General features: G+C 44.9%; 3 protein-coding genes across 3 annotated transcripts; all 3 read right to left on the minus strand.

Annotated features, from left to right (window-relative positions):
* Window positions 1-1,869: 1,869 nt before the first annotated feature.
* On the minus strand, window positions 1,870-3,137 carry LOC106605182 (fatty acid-binding protein 10-A, liver basic). Its single transcript, XM_014200562.3, has 4 exons — window positions 2,961-3,137; window positions 2,507-2,679; window positions 2,181-2,270; window positions 1,870-1,977 (listed from the first exon to the last, which is right to left on the minus strand). Exons 1-4 carry the CDS (start codon window positions 3,025-3,027, stop codon window positions 1,927-1,929), a joined length of 381 nt encoding a protein of 126 aa, XP_014056037.1. The 5' UTR covers window positions 3,028-3,137; the 3' UTR covers window positions 1,870-1,926.
* Window positions 3,138-3,852: 715 nt separating this feature from the next.
* On the minus strand, window positions 3,853-12,311 carry LOC106605000 (M-protein, striated muscle). The gene is made up of 10 exons (XM_014200191.3): window positions 10,383-12,311; window positions 10,130-10,260; window positions 9,093-9,180; window positions 7,778-7,816; window positions 7,399-7,504; window positions 6,269-6,432; window positions 5,925-5,961; window positions 5,681-5,703; window positions 5,509-5,564; window positions 3,853-4,934 (listed from the first exon to the last, which is right to left on the minus strand). Exons 2-10 carry the CDS (start codon window positions 10,166-10,168, stop codon window positions 4,584-4,586), a joined length of 903 nt encoding a protein of 300 aa, XP_014055666.3. The 5' UTR covers window positions 10,169-10,260; window positions 10,383-12,311; the 3' UTR covers window positions 3,853-4,583.
* A 1,547-nt stretch (window positions 12,312-13,858) lies between these two features.
* Window positions 13,859-16,427, minus strand: LOC106605142 (myomesin-3). Its single transcript, XM_014200493.3, has 5 exons — window positions 16,299-16,427; window positions 15,894-16,000; window positions 15,769-15,813; window positions 15,369-15,506; window positions 13,859-14,364 (listed from the first exon to the last, which is right to left on the minus strand). Exons 4-5 carry the CDS (start codon window positions 15,453-15,455, stop codon window positions 14,026-14,028), a joined length of 426 nt encoding a protein of 141 aa, XP_014055968.2. The 5' UTR covers window positions 15,456-15,506; window positions 15,769-15,813; window positions 15,894-16,000; window positions 16,299-16,427; the 3' UTR covers window positions 13,859-14,025.
* Between the last annotated feature and the right edge of the window lie 239 nt (window positions 16,428-16,666).

Raw genomic sequence — 16,666 nt, forward strand, 5'->3', positions numbered from 1 at the left:
CACTCGGGCTGGGCCGGAGGACAGGCGGGCCACTCGGGCTGGGCCGGAGGACAGGCGGGCCACTCGGGCTGGGCCGGAGGACAGGCGGGCCACTCGGGCTGGGCCGGAGGACAGGCGGGCCACTCGGGCTGGGCCGGAGGACAGGCGGGCCACTCGGGCTGGGCCGGAGGACAGGCGGGCCACTCGGGCTGGGCCGGAGGACAGGCGGGCCACTCGGGCTGGGCCGGAGGACAGGCGGGCCACTCTGGCAGATCCGGCACGGCGGGCCACTCTGGCAGATCCGGCTCAGGATTCACCAGGCTGGGGAGACATAAAGGAGGCCTGGCTCTGGGCGCAGGCCCTGGACTCACCAGTCTGGGAAGACCCGCTGGAGGCCTGGTTTGAGGAGGTGGCACAGGAGAGACCAGGGTGGAGAGACCCACTGGAGAACTGGTCCATGGAGGAGGCACGGGCTTGACCAGGATAGGGAGACCCACTGGAGGACTGGTCCGTGGAGGAGGCACGGCCTTGACCAGGATGGGAAGACATGCAGGAGGCCTGGTTCTGGGCGTAGGCACAGGACGTGCAGGGCTGGGAAGACATGCAGGAGGCCTGTATCTGGGCGCAGGCACAGTCTTTACCAGACAACCAGCACATACCTCAGGACGAGTATGGAGAGCTGCCTCAGGTGACGTCATTCCCACAACACGCTCATTAGGGCGAATGCCGTACTTTATGCACCACACTAGCAGCTCTCTCATCTCTCTCTCCTTTAATTTACCCATTAACTCTGTCACCGTCTCTGCCTCGTACCCCTCGCTCACCTCCCATGTCAGCCCGACTGGCTCTGGTTCCGACCTCCGCTCCACCGACTGTCCAGTGTGCCCCCCCAAAAAAATTCTTGGTGCTGCCTCTCGCGCTCGTTGCGCTCTTTCTCCTCGTAATAGCGCCTCTCCGCTCTCGCCGCTTCAATCTCCCACTGCGGGAGGCGATAATCCCCAGCCTGCGTCCATGGTCCCTCTCCGTCCAGGATTTGTTCCCAAGTCCATTGGTCCATCATGTTGTACTCCTGCTGCTCCTTCCTCTTCCGCCGCTTGGTCCTGGTTTGGTGGGTAGTTCTGTCACAACTGTCTTCAAAAATGGACCAAGGCGCAGCAGGTATGTGGATACTCATGTTTTTTAATAAAAAAAAAAGGAGTAAAGTATCCACTGGACAAAACAATAAAGACGACAGCAACAGTCTTGCAGGCACATACAACGCAGTGCAAGGACAACTACCCACAACCCCAAAGAAAAACACACACTCCTATATAGGACTCCCAATCAAAGGCAACTCAACACACCTGCCTTCAATTGGGCGTCCCAATCACCAACACAACCATTCACACACACAAAACCTGCCACGTCCTGACCAAAACTAATACAATGCCTCCCTCTGCTGGTCAGGACGTGACACCAGCTCTGAATATTCCCAAAAATGTGCAACCCTAGTCACGCCAGATACTGACTAGTTTTCTGATCCACGCCCCTACCTTTTTAAAAAAATGTCTGTGACCAACAGATGCATATCTGTATTCCCAGTCATGTGAAATCCGTAGATACAGGTTTTTCTTTTAGTTGTACATCTTGAATGTAAATTATGCATTAGCGATTCAGTGGTTTGTTTTACAATGTGAAATGAGTTGATGTACCCGACTTTGCTGTTTTGAGTGTGAATTATCACACTATAGGCCTATTCAGTATTTGATAGGGCACTGTGAAAAGATAGACTGTGTATTTTGAATCATATGTGAAATATATATTGAATACTTTTCTATTATTCAATCAGTGTTCACGGTTTATTAGATGATGCACAGCAGCATGTTCACAGCACACATAATAAACCACACGTTTTATGTCAAGCAAGTTTATTTAAATAGCCAAGGACTGCCTGCTACCATTCCAGGTTCACAACTTTTTGCTCCTCCTGATGAGTGACGTAGAGCCCACTGTCAGCGTCTGAAATGGAGGAGGTAGTGAAAAGTGTTTAGTTACTGTGGTCAGGTCACTATTATATAAATGAAACCACATAAGGTAGAAATAGACAGCTTGTTTGATCTGTGCCTCATATTTCACAACTGTATATGCTTATATTTGACACGCTGTACTGACAGATTTGTAGTGTGTTATTTTTCAGTGGTACCAACATTAGGTCAAATTACCTCAACCATCTCTCCTCCCTTGAGCTCCTGGACGCTGGAGAATTTATCTGTGTTGCACATCAGCTTTCCTCCCTCCAGTCTGACAGTGCACTGTAGGGGCCAGAGAAGAGAGAGGTGATCAGTAATGTGAAGCAATAACAAGTGAGAACTTGGAAGAGTGAACAAGACATACACTAACTGCAGATACAAGACTATCGTCTTGACCCCCCCGATTACTGGACTTCAGTTCAAAGATTAAACCTGACGATTTAACAATATGTCAGTCAATCAATCAATACTTTCATAAGTATAGATTCAACACAGACAGGTATATTGGGATTTCCTACCTTGATCTTTTTGCCATCCATGGTGGTGATGTCGGCCTCTTTGCCGATGGTGAAGGAGTTGGTGACGGACTTGCCAGGAGTTTTGGAGGTGATGACAAAGTCATTGCCGTTCTGCTGGATCTCAGTGACGGGCTTGATGTCTTTGGCCAGCTTGATAACATCTTCTGGGAGGGCTGATAGACAGGCAGGACTCATTAGTTTAGGATTGGACCCATGGAGGCACACCCTACCTTTTCATTTTGGGTCATAGTTGGGAATCTATAGTTGAATCTCTTGTATTTCCTTGATTCCTTACATCCTCTGTCCGTTTTCAAAACTCATTGGATGAGGTCAGAGGGGAGGAACCATTAATCTTCTCTCCTCCAAGAGGACACGAGGAATCAAGCAAATACATTTCAGATTCACCCCTAAACAACCCTATACATGCAATGCAATGGATCTTTAGGAAACTCACAGATGGCCCTGAGAAACTCCTCGTAGTTCTCCTGAGCGTACACCTGCCACGTTCCACTGAAGGCCATTTTGTCTGTGTCTGTACCGGTCCGGTTTCTTCTCCTTCACCAAGATGGGCAATAAGAGCCTGAGACAGCTGTGCGAAGCTCAACACAAATGTAGAGATGGCACTGCGTCCCCCACAGCTACTTATATCAGCAGGTAGAGGGGCTCTGCTCTGTGTCTCTGTGTCTAATCAGTAACACCGCCTCTGAAGTAATGTTCCCCATTGTTTGAACAACCCAGAGTTCGCTTACATCTGTCTGGCATGACTCCAACTTCCAGTTGTCTTGGGATGGGGAAGAGTACGTTATGTCAGCTATAAAATGACTTATGCATGGGTTTTACTCATCCCAATAGATTGGCGTCTGAAACTTCTGACACGCAGATCTCAAGTTTGTTTCTGAGCACTTATTGCAATACTGTCCTAAATGCAGACCCGTGTTTAAATTGCTATATGAAATCATTTTGAATACTTTAGCTGGGCTTTATCGAGCTTGCCTAGCACAATGGAACCGATAAAATCAGTGCAAAAGTGCAAACCAGGCCACATGGCTCTCCGGGCAGGCTAAAGCAAACTCTGAAACTGTTTGAATAGTATTCGAACCCAGGTCTGATGTCCTGTGGAATCTTCCTAAAAACAGTGTTCAAATCTACTCCACTGTTTAGCCAGGCAATGGGTGAATGACACATTGGGCAAGAGCTCCTCTATCAGTTCAGAAGACATATTGTAGCTACTCTTTGCTTGCATAATACTTTCCCGCACTTTTGAGATGTTTCTAATAATCATTGAATTACGAGTCCCTCTAGCAGACATCTCAAACAGTGCACACAATAACAACATCAGAGGCATGTTGAGGTGAATGAAACGGTGTTGAGCCACCAAGATCAAATTACTTTATTAGCAGCTTTATTAGAAGCGATTGCAGAGACACGTGATAGGACAAACACTGTATGTGGAGAGCTAACAGGCTAATAGACCTACTTGAGATGCAGGTGCCGACTGAGTGAGTGAGATTACAGCCTTAATACAGGGAGGTAAGAGCATAAATTAGGTTGATATAGAAAAACGCACTTGATGTGTCGCGCACCTATGTAATCTGCTCCGTGTGCATGACTAACATGACACCTCTAGTGAAATACAACATGGGAGATAATTGCAATTGGCATCAAGTCTGCTGCTGTCAAGACATGAAATTAACATTTAATGTGCTCGCCTTGGCCATTGAATCCTACTTCAGAGCTTTCTAGCCCCTGCTCACATGTCCTATTATTAAATTACTCCAGAAAGAAAGGGTCGACATCATAAAATTGTAGCTGACACTCTTGGGATATTTATTGGTAGTCTAATGACACAACAATACAGGTTGTTGCATTTTTGACTGGACCTCAAATAGTTCTAATTGACCGCATTCCCTCTTGCACAAATAACTTCTTAGTCATTGCTACATCCCAATGCCACAAATTAACCGCTTCTAGCATTTCACTCCCCATTAACTCCAATTTAACCCCATGAAAACGAACTGGCTCAACCACCACTCAAACACAACCCACTGGGCACACACTGGTTGAATCAACGTTGTTTTCATGTCATGTGGAACCAGCGTGGAAAATACATTGAATTGACGTCTGTACCCAGTTGGAATCGTCTCTTAGTGCAACAAAACCAACACCCCTTCCTTACATCTCCACTGCATCGGGCGCCGTGCTTGTACACGCTTATGGTCACGTTGACCGTCTGAGTGCCGTACTGGTTGCGCACAAAGATGCTGTAGTTGCCCGAGTCCTCGCTAGTCACATTGTTGACGGTCAGAGTGCTGCACTTATTCTCGTTGGCGATGTTTAACTGGCCCCCCGAGGCGATGCCTTTGTCGTTCCTCAGCCAGAACATCTCTGGGGCAGGGTCACCGTCAGCGAAGCAGGTCAAGCACAGAGACTGGGGAGGAGAGGGAAATAGATGTAACAGTGTAGGTTCCGTCCCTCTCTTCGCCCCAACCTGGGCTCGAACCAGGGACCCTTGCACACATCAACAACTGACACCCACGAAGCATCGTTACCCATCGCGCCACAAAAGCCGCGGCCCTTGCAATGCAAGGGGAAACCCTACTTCAAGTCTCAGAGCGAGTGACGTCACTGATTGAAACGCTATTAGCGCGCACCACCGCTAACTAACTAGCCATTTCACATCGGTTACATAGAGATGACATGATTCACAACAGTCATTGTAAATATGAACAATGACCAAATACCACTTGTCACTGTTGACTTGGGCAGGTAAGGCTATATTTTTTTTTAAATAACGTATTGGAGAAGGTGCTGATCTATGATCAGTTCCCCCTGTCCATTTAATTGTATTCATTATGATCTAAAAGGCTAAACTGATCCTAGATCAGCTCTTCTACTCGTTGGTCTAACAGTACAATTACAAAAATCGGACGTAAAAGGTTAATGAAGTACTAGTGAACATGGTAACCACGTAATAGGACAGTATTATTTAGTAGTTAGCCTACTTCATTCTCCATGATAGCTACCACATCTGGTAGGCCCTTGGTCACCTTGGCCCGATCTAAAGCAACGAGAAGGACATTTACTCCCTTGAATCATCCATAGGAAGCTCATTCAATCATTCCAGTGTACAGAAAATTAAATAATTAAGAAACAATGAAAGAGTAGGCTACTCACTTTTCGCAGCAACCGCCACTTGCCTTTGTAGTAAAAAACAAGGGTAAAACCGGTAAATACATTTGCAAATGGTTTCATATCCATCACCATACTATATGTAAACTCATTAATATTGAATATAGAACAGTTTTCTGTTTGTCCATGTGAGAATAGTGATAGGAAATAGTACCTGCAATTGTTTGTGTTAGTGTTTACCACTGCAAGCCATGCTGGGCGCTCACCATCAATATGGTAATGCACTTACTTCAACCTCTGGTATTCCAAAAGAGCATCAGCAAAGGCTTTTAAAGAGAGAGAGAGAGAGAGAGAGAGAGAGAGAGAGAGATAATTAAATATAGATTACTGAAATGTATTTAGGAAGAATGTAATATTCACCAACTGCCTGTCTTAGAAGATATGAATGTAGATCAAGATTGCAGACAAATTAAATTATAATTGAGTAATAATAGTCAGATTCTGAAGTTTACATTCTAGTTGTGAAGACATTGACATGAATCTGAAGCAGTAAAATCCCTGTATGAAGCCTATTTCGCTTAACTGCTTTGAGACAATACTGCTTTTTGAGTGAATCAGACTGGTCAGACTAACCTTGTCCAGATAGGCCTAGTGAGCGGGTGTGCTTTTCTTGACCATCAAACATCTCCAGGGTGTACTTCCCCTTATCGTTCTCCGTGGGCGCAAAGACCTCGACCCACAGCTTCGGCATACTGCTGCCAGGCTTACACCTCTCCAACTGGCCAATCCTACTCTCCCTGGTACACAATGAAATAGAACATGATAATACGATTCAATAGAATAGAATATATTTGTCTAAAATCCAACAAAAGATACTTCCATACAAGGCCTAAAACTATTTATGTCTGAGGGCTTTACTTTTTCAGTTTTAAGTTTCTTTGTAAAAGCCTTTATGTTTGGTATTTTTCAATCTGGTGAGATGAGATGGATTTGGGATTAAAGGCTCAGACTGTCTCACTAAGGAAGATGTGGGGCGATGTGAAGAAAAACAAAAATGCTAAAGCAACTGAGTTTAAATTGGACAACAAACCATGCTGCTACAGCAGTGCCCTTACAGACAAATCACATGATTTCACATGAAATTTCACATTTTCACGGGTAGTTTCATGTTGCGTTACATATTATCACATTAACTTCACATGTGATCACATGAAAACGTGTTTTTGGAGCACTTCACCTGTGTTCACGTGTAAAATTCATGTGGTTTTTCTGTGTTGGGTTGTCACCAGCTCTCGTAATGGAGAGCTACAGGATGTGCAGGATCTCCAGACAGGCACCAACACAGCTGATTCAACTAATCAAAGTCTTAATGATCCGTCTATTAGTTGAATCAGGTGTGTTAATGCTGGACTAGAACAAAAGCCTGCCTGCTCCGTAACTCTGTGGAACCAGGGTTGGTGGTTGGTGCTAACCATAAAAGCTGCCAGCAGGTGGCGATAAAAGTCCAGTCCCTGTTCCCTGTACCATGCTCTGGTGTGAAGTGTCCCTTAGGTGCAGATTTAGGGTCAACTTCCCCTCCCCCAATCCTAGCCTTAACAATTAGTGGGGAAACTGACCCAAGATCAGCGCCTAGGGGCAACTTCACCCTATTCCGTATAGCAAAGGCTGACTGTATAATGTATACAACTTAGAACCAGTGGGCCTGGAGCACAGCCTGTGTGGCAGGGCAGAGTACAGAGGCCAGGCCAGGCAAGGGAACTCACTTGAAGTGCCAGCTGGTCTTCATGTAGCTGATATAGTACTTGAGAGAGCAGTAGAGCTTGAAGCCCATAGCAGTGCATTGAATCCTCACTGGGCCTGCAGACAGCGCTGTGCCACAGAGAGAGGAAAAAGTCAAACTCAGAGAGATGATACTCTGTGACAGAATGTCCTTGTTGGGATATTGACAGTTGACAGGGCATGCTGTCTAAACTGTAGTCTAGGTCCAATACATTTGTATTTGATTCTAACCTGTAGTCAGGATATGACTTCATCTTAAGTTGTCCCCATCCAAAAACTGTCCATAGAATGCTTGAGAAGTCACTCATGTTTCAGTACTGAAATGTTGCCGTAATAGTATTAGGAACTCTATGCTGAACTTACCACACTGTTTGCTCAGGAGTTGGAGGAGCTTGTCATACTCTGTAAATAAAGACAGAATAATTTTGTCTCCAGACAGTGGGCTCTACTTAAGCAATAAGGTCTGAGGTGGTGTGGTACATGACAAATATACCACAGCTAAGGGCTGTTCTTGTGCATGATGCAACGCGTCGTGAGTGTTCCCCTATTGGCCCCTGGTTCACCTCTGACCTCTGGGCTGGGTCCCTAAGCGCTGTGATTGGTCCACAGTGTTCCTGCCAGGGCCAACAAGAGTGTCTCCCATCCGGCTGACCAAAGTCCATATAAGACATTCTATGAACACCTGGATACAGCCATTAGCAGTGGTATATTGGACATATACCACAAACACCCAAGGTGCCTTATTGCTATTATAAACTGGTTACCAACGTAGTCAGAACAGTAAGAAGTCATTTTTGTCATACCCCTGATAAATGGTCTGATATTCTACGGCTTTCAGCCAATCAGCATTCAGGGCTCAAACCACCCCGTTTATAATGTTCATTAACCTCTATGCATCTTCATTCAAAGACTTAATCATGGACACTCTTACTGACAGTTGTGTGGCTGCTTTGTATGATGTATTGTCTCTACCTTCTTGACCTTTGTGCTGTTGACTGGTCACAATAATGTTTGTACCATGTTTTTGTGCTGCTACCATGTTGTGCTGCTACCATGTTGTTGTCATTTTGTGTTGCTACCATGCTGTGTTGCTACCATGCTGTGTTGTCATATGTTTCTGCCTTGTTATGTTGTTGTCTTAGGTCTCTCTTTATGTAGTGTTGTGTCTCTCTTGTTGTGATGTATGTTTTGTCCTATATTTATAGTGTATTCCTTTTTTATTCTTTTTTATCCCAGGCACCCGTCTCCGCAGGAGGCCTTTTGACTTTTGGTAGGCCGTCATTGTAAATAAGAATTTGTTCTTAACTGACTTGCCTAGTTAAATGAAGATTAAATAAAATAAAAAAATTAAAATAATACATGGATGATAATATTACATAATGTGCAGTCTCAGTTTCTGCATCTTCAGAATGATCATGAGACATAAACCAATAATGCACTTTGAAATTGCCTCATAACAATGTAACTTGAGAGACAACGTACTGTAATATTTCACCGATATTTCGGCTAGACCGCGGCCCGTATTCATAAAGCACCTCAGAGTAGGAGTGCTGATCTACGATCAGGTCCCCCCCAGTCCAAGTCATCATATTCATTAGGATCTACGAAGCAAAACTGAGTACTTTACAAATATGGGCCCATGTCTGTGGTTGTCCATGACAGTGCCATGATGTCTCACCTTCATGTAGTAACTCCAGTGTGCTCACATCCTGTCCTCTACCATCAGACGCCACAGCTTTGCAGTGGCCTGCCTCCTTCTTAGTCACCTGAGATTCACCAGAGAGACAACAGTTAATCATTATGACACACACGCTGGCATGTCTGGTTACCAGACATGCCTGCGTTATTCATGTCCCCTGAACAAGGCAGTTAACCCACTGTTCCTAGGCCGTCATTGAAAATAAGAATTTGTTCTTAAATGACTTGCCTAGTTAAATAAAGGTACAAAAAGAAAAATAAATAAACAATGTCAGCACGCACATAGGGTTTGTGAACACATTTGACTTTCTGTACACAGATAATCCTACCCACTGGGCACAGACTTCAACTCAACGTCTATTCCACATTGGTTCAACGCAATTTAATTGAAATGATGTGGAAACAATGTTGATCCAACCAGTGTGTGCCCAGTGGGTAATTATGCAATGATCTATAAATACTCATACTGTAGAGACACTCTGACACAGATTCTCTCTCTCTCTGTGTGTGTGTGTGTGTGTGTGTGTGTGTGTGTGTGTGTGTGTGTGTGTGTGTGTGTGTGTGTGTGTGTGTGTGTGTGTGTGTGTGTGTGTGTGTGTGTGTGTGTGTGTGTGTGTGTGTGTGTGTGATGATCACTGATGATATGTGTTCTCCTGAGCTTAACCCTATTCCCTCATCTGCCACCATCCCGTTACTGTACATCCAGTACTACTGTGCATTACTTTACATATCCATTACTATACTGCAAATATGAGGTGGTAGGTAGCTTAATAGTTAGAGCGGGGGATCTGTAGCCGGAAGGTCGCCAGGTCAAATCTCCACGTTTGCGCTAAATAGTGGGGTTGAGCAAAGTGATGTGACATTTTGGGACAGTTCCCCAGACCCAGATTCAGCCTAGTCCTGGATTAAAATCATTCACAATAGAGAATCTCCATTGAAAGTGTATTTTAGTCCAGGATTACGTTTAATCTGGGTTCAGGAAACCAGCCCTATGAGGACTGGATGTGGTATGTGTACCTGTTGCAGAGTCATGGTGCTGACTCGTCTGCTGGTCATACACAGCTGGAGTCTCCACGCCGTCCTTGAACCACTTCAGAGTCGTATCCTTGCTTACGTTGGTCACATGGACCCAGAATGATACAGTAACACTGAATACATTCATAACAACACACATGCATATTAGAATACAGAATCCATGTGATTATTTCATAACAAAGATAACAAGATATTGGATAATTGATCTATAAATGATAACTAATCTACAAATTACCTTGCATTTGATTATAAACTCACAGTCCTCTATCACGGTCCATGACAAAAACTCCAGAAAATAGGGTCCTTGGAAAAACAGAGCGATGATTAACTGCGCACACTGGACCAGAGATACAGCGGCCATCTTTGCTGGCACTCAATCAATGAAACTCACTATATTCTGGTGTGTCAGCACTATATGTTGTAAAGATATAGCTGCCTGTTCAACAGTGTTTGCACTCCATAAACTGTAGATGGGTATGTTTTTGCCACTAGCCACAAAGCTAAGGAAAGGGACTAACTTTGGTGACAGATAGGAAACTAGGGCATTGAGGCGTATTGAATCTGTTTCAGCACATTTGGAACCTATTTGGCAGGAGCATTTTACACTGAAATTAGATATTTATCTACTGTTGGCAGTAGATGAAAACACATCCTACATGGACTTTGGTCAGCCGGATGGGAGAAACTCTCTGAGAGGATCCGGCACCTTTTCAGATATGACTTTGTTTGATCCGGTACCTCTCGCGGCATGATTTATTAATTGTTTCACTGTTCGCACTGTAGACATTCGAATAAAAGCGATCGGCGTTAAATCAAGTTACCTCCTCATTATTTCTCCCGTCCCCCCAAAAACACCATCAAGTAAAAGCATGGCAATCCTTCTGTGTAATCATCCTATCCTGCCACACTGATTCCAGTGCATCCACCAACGAAGTGCTCAGAGCAGGTGCAATTTGCAGTTCAAGAACAATCAAACGTATAACCCCTGGCTTGTCATGTAGAATTAAAAGTTGGGCTGTACAACGTGCAACAGGGTAGGGAGCTTGGGTCTAGAAACGACCGGGAGGGATTAAACTAGCAAAAGAGTGGGTGGGATGTACAGAAAATTAACATCCTATGCCTCAGACGTAAACAAAGCCCACAGATTTTTTTTTTCAACATGCCCGAACCAAGGCACAGTTGGTTGCAGCAAGCCTTATAGACAAGGCTAAAGAGGACAACCAGGTTATAGTTTTTAGGGCTCCCGAGTGGTGCAGTGGTCTAAGGCACTGCATCTCAGTGCTAGAGGTGTCATGGTTTGACTCCAGACTCTATCACAACCGGCCGTGATTGGGAGTCCCATAGGGCAGCGCACAATTCGCCCAGCGTCGTTTGGATTAGGGGTAGGCCGTCATTGGAAATAAGAATTTGTTCTTAACTGACTTGCCTAGTTAAATTAAAATAGTTAACACTGAAAATGAAAAAATAGACACTACAGCCAGAGTCTTCAGAAAATCCCTGGAAGGAAGCTAATCGTCACAGGCCCGCTCATGGCTTTGAGCAACAAATTGACTCTCTGGAGTTAAATGGACTTGACATGCAGAGAGTCATTGTGGGAGGTTTTGAAAACTAAGGTAGGACATTTTTATTTCCTTTACAAAATTGTTCGGTGCTGTGAAGGTAATATGGATATGTGCTTCTTATTATCACACAGGCAGGAGTCCTATGTATTATCATATGTGTGTTCTGCTGTAGCATACATTGATTTATTTTATTTGAAGTTATATTCCTGTATCGTGATATTTGTTCTACTGCTACATTGACGTCTTGAAAATTACATGAAATTCTGGTCTTGCAAGCCCCATAGCTGAGTATGTGTGCATATGCATAATATGACAGGTGTTCTGCAGTGTCGTCTAAAAATGTTGCTGTACATTGATTTCTGGAAAATTAGGCTATAAGAAATTTGTGTAAGCCCTGCAGCTATTCTCAAGTATGTGGGCATACTGCAGTGACATCTAAAATTCTTTGAATGAATCAACACCTTGGAGAGTACTGTCCGTTTCACCACCATAGACGGTTGGCTACTTGGCTGTTTACTCTGTCTGCAGCGCTGCCACTTTGCAGTTGACACTTTTTTCTCTCAATGTGTTCTGGTACCTCAGAGCCCCCCTCAGAGCCCCCCCCCCCCAAAGTGTGCCAAAGACACAACCACAGGGTCACATACCTACTAGCACACTGAGGATATATACACTGCTCAAAAAAATAAAAGGAACACTTAAACAACACAATGTAACTCCAAGTCAATCACACTTCTGTGAAATCAAACTGTCCACTTAGGAAGCAACACTGATTGACAATACATTTCGCATGCTGTTGTGCAAATGGAATAGACAACAGGTGGAAATTATAGGCAATTAGCAAGACACCCCCAATAAAGGAGTGGTTCTGCAGGGGTTGACCACAGACCACTTCTCAGTTCCTATGCTTCCTGGCTGATGTTTTGGTCACTTTTGAATGCTGGCGGTGCTTTCACTCTAGTGGTAGCATGAGACGGAGTCTACAACCCACACAAGTGGCTCAGGTAGTGTAGCTCATCCAGGATGGCACATCAATGCGAGCTGTGGCAAGAAGGTTTGCTGTGTCTGTCAGCGTAGTGTCCAGAGCATGGAGGCGCTACCAGGAGACAGGCCAGTACATCAGGAGACGTGGAGGAGGCCGTAGGAGGGCAACAACCCAGCAGCAGGACCGCTACCTCCGCCTTTGTGCAAGGAGGAGCAGGAGGAGCACTGCCAGAGCCCTGCAAAATGACCTCCAGCAGGCCACAAATGTGCATGTGTCTGCTCAAACGGTCAGAAACAGACTCCATGAGGGTAGTATGAGGGCCCGACGTCCACAGGTGGGGGTTGTGCTTACAGCTCAACACCATGCAGGACGTTTGGCATATGCCAGAGAACACCAAGATTGACAAATTTGCCACTGGCGCCCTGTGCTCTTCACAGATGAAAGCAGGTTCACACTGAGCACGTGACAGACGTGACAGAGTCTGGAGACGCCGTGGAGAATGTTCTGCTGCCTGCAACATCCTCCAGCATGACCGGTTTGGCGGTGGGTCAGTCATGGTGTGGGGTGGCATTTCTTTGGGGGGCAGCACAGCCCTCCATGTGCTCGCCAGAGGTAGCCTGACTGCCATTAGGTACCGAGATGAGATCTCAGACCCCTTGTGAGACCATATGCTGGTGCGGTTGGCCCTGGGTTCCTCCTAATGCAACAAAATGCTAGACCTCATGTGGCTGGAGTGTGTCAGCAGTTCCTGCAAGAGGAAGGCATTGATGCTATGGACTGGCCCGCCCGTTCCCCAGACCTGAATCCAATTGAGCACATCTGGGACATCATGTCTCGCTCCATCCACCAACGCCACGTTGCACCACAGACTGTCCAGGAGTTGGCGGATGCTTTAGTCCAGGTCTGGGAGGAGATCCCTCAGGAGACCATCCGCCACCTCATCAGGAGCATGCCCAGGCGTTGTAGGGAGGTCATACAGGCACGTGGAGGCCACACACACTACTGAGCCTCATTTTGACTTGTTTTAAGGACATTACATCAAAGTTGGATCAGCCTGTAGTGTGGTTTTCCACTTTAATTTTGAGTGTGACTCCAAATCCAGACCTCCATGGGTTGATAAATTGGATTTCCATTGATTATTTTTGTGTGATTTTGTTGTCAGCACATTCAACTATGTAAAGAAAAAAGTATTTAATAAGATTATTTATTTCATTCAGATCTAGGATGTGTTGTTTAAGTGTTCCCTTTATTTTTTTGAGCAGTATATATTAACTACCAATATAGTTGATTGGAACAAATCTATATATCAAGCCAAGCCAAATATTTACTGCTCTTTAGAGTTCACAGCAATAGTAAGCTGCCCTTTTCACTCTATTGTGCCGATCTGAAGCAAACTGTGCTAGCTCAGCACTTCCAGCAACTACGGAGGATGCAAAAACAGGCCAGCTCATCACAGCTTGGTTTAGCTCAGCTCGGTTCGGTAGTATGAACATCCCGGCAGTGAGTTGGGGTGACCAGATGGACTCACTCTCGTCCACGAGCACCAGGGTGAACTGGTTCTTGGCGCAGCCGTTGCAGAGCTGAGCTGTGTGGGTGCCCTCGTCCTCCTTTGACAGCTGGTCAAACAGGATCTCTAGCAGCCCACTGCCCTTATCAAAGTTAATCTTATGGGCCTAGGGAGAGAGAGAGAGAGGACACACACAAGCACATGAATGCACACGTATGTACATACATGTGCACACACACGCAGGCACGCATACCTCACAGAAAGCATGTTTTTACAATAACTTCTACAAGTGTGACTTGCATGTTGATTTGGCCTAATCAAGGCAAGGGGTCTAAAATGGGGGAAATGGGGATTGGTTTATTCACAAAATCCTCATCTGTAGTCATTTAGTAATAAACCCTTAGCAGTGTTGACGTACATGTATACACACGTGCATGGATGCAATCATGCTATTCCATACCGAGTAACCACATGCAAGACACTGAGTCCAAAAACCATGCATGTGGTGTGATATTAGTTTAACCCCATGGGAAATCCACATCTGTTGCAACAACCTCTGCCGACAGTAGTCTTCCAACCTGTGGTTATTTTTAGGTTGATTTCATAACAAATCAACATTGCTATCATATTGCTACGTACATTCGGGTGAAAATCTTTATGAAGGTGATTTATGTTTAAATGAAATTGCAAATACGATGGTGAGGGTAAACATTTTTGTGATTACTTTCTCTTTCTATACAGCCAATACCTCTTACTAATGCAAACTTGAATGAGGAAAATATAAAACATTTTGCTATTTTGTGGCACATCTACATTTCATTGTTTTATGGAGAATGTCACTGGAAATGGATTCGGGAACACATAATCATCTGCATATATTTAAAAATAAATGTGTGTATGCAAAATTCAGTAGCTTATGCGTTATACACACCTCTGGGAGACATGCTATAACTTGCCTGGACCAGTCTATTTCTGCTTCAGCCAACTTGTCATCGTCTTCCTACTCGTACATTACTGCACTATCGACTAAAGCAGGAACATTCTGACACCCAAGCTAGTTTTAGTATTCATTTGAGACATACACACTCTCCTGACAGACTAGTACACACAATGTTTAGTTCTGGGTTCTGAGATTAGAACATATAGCCTGTGTTTTGAAGTGCTCCTTACTGCAGTACTAGAGATCTCTCTGTCGTTGAGAACGAGGCGGAGCTCTGCAGCGTTGCTCGGGCTCTCAGTCTGCATCCAGAGACGCATGCTCCCTTTCCTCTGACACCTCCACCTGCCACTTGGAGCGCAGGGCTATCACTGTAGGGGGAGGGAACAATGAATAGGGAATAGGTTATGCATTCAGGTTGGCCTCCAAGCTTCAGCAAACAAAATAATCTAGGAAGGGTGCAATGACAGGAATCGAAAAATAGGGCTTACCCAAGAAAACATCTGAGGGAATAGGTTGTTGAAATTGTGATGTTGAACAATATATTATAATGCCTGTTTCTATTTGAAAAGGAGCACTATCAATTGTTTTAGCTCGATAGAGACTTGTATTATTACAGTAACTAAGTCTTACATGGGTGGCAGATGTGCCTTCCGAGCTCAGTCAGTCTCTCCAGATCTATGGGAAAAGAAAGAGGGAGAATTATAGGGAGAAGCCATCTTTTGTGCAGGTCTTCTTTAGCTTTGAGTATAAAGTACCTTCCACAGTGAAGGTGAAACTGGAAGAGATGTCTGGGTTGTCACTCATCTCTACTGTGTACAGGCCCAGGTCCTCTTTAGTGGCGTTTGTGAAGGTTAGGATGGACCTGGGGATGGACAGAAGGAAGGACAGTTAGCTAAAAGGACAGACAGAAGGACAGTGGGCTTAAAGGACAGACCAGGGGACTCAGTAGGCCTGAATGGGACCATAGTGCTCAGTGAAAAGAGAGGACATTTTGCATCGTAGTGTGAGGTGAGGAAGAATCTCCATTGAGTCTGACCCTTTGCTGACCTCTTTAACATTAAAGTCTTTCATGGGTTACATGCCCTCTCACAACTCTACAGGTCACTGTTTTTCTCTCTCTGTAACAGACAGACACACACATACACACAACATTGCAGTACCTATTGCAGCTTCAATAGCCTCTTTGTAGTTCTTGCTCCAGACAAACGTGCTCTTCTCCGTAATTTCAGTGGCCTCAAAGGCCAGGAAGATGAAGCCATCATTGTCCACACCAATCTCTATGTCTCTGGTGTCTGATGGAGAAAGAACATGAATCATAAGTCATTCTGGTGATATTGTTCATCAGGGACCTGTATTGCTAAAATCAAGCCTGGTCCCAGACCTGTTTGTGCTCTTTTGCCAACTCCTATGGTCATTGTTACGCCAAACACAAACAGACCGTGAACCAGGCTAACTAAAACCCTAAAATGACTCACCTGGTTGGGTCTGGGCTCTGATAAGCTCAGAGGGCAGATAAGGGATGCCCATT

This window comes from Salmo salar, chromosome 05 (assembly GCF_965601325.2).
Source record: "Salmo salar chromosome 05, fSalSal1, whole genome shotgun sequence".
Taxonomy (NCBI): domain Eukaryota; kingdom Metazoa; phylum Chordata; class Actinopteri; order Salmoniformes; family Salmonidae; genus Salmo; species Salmo salar.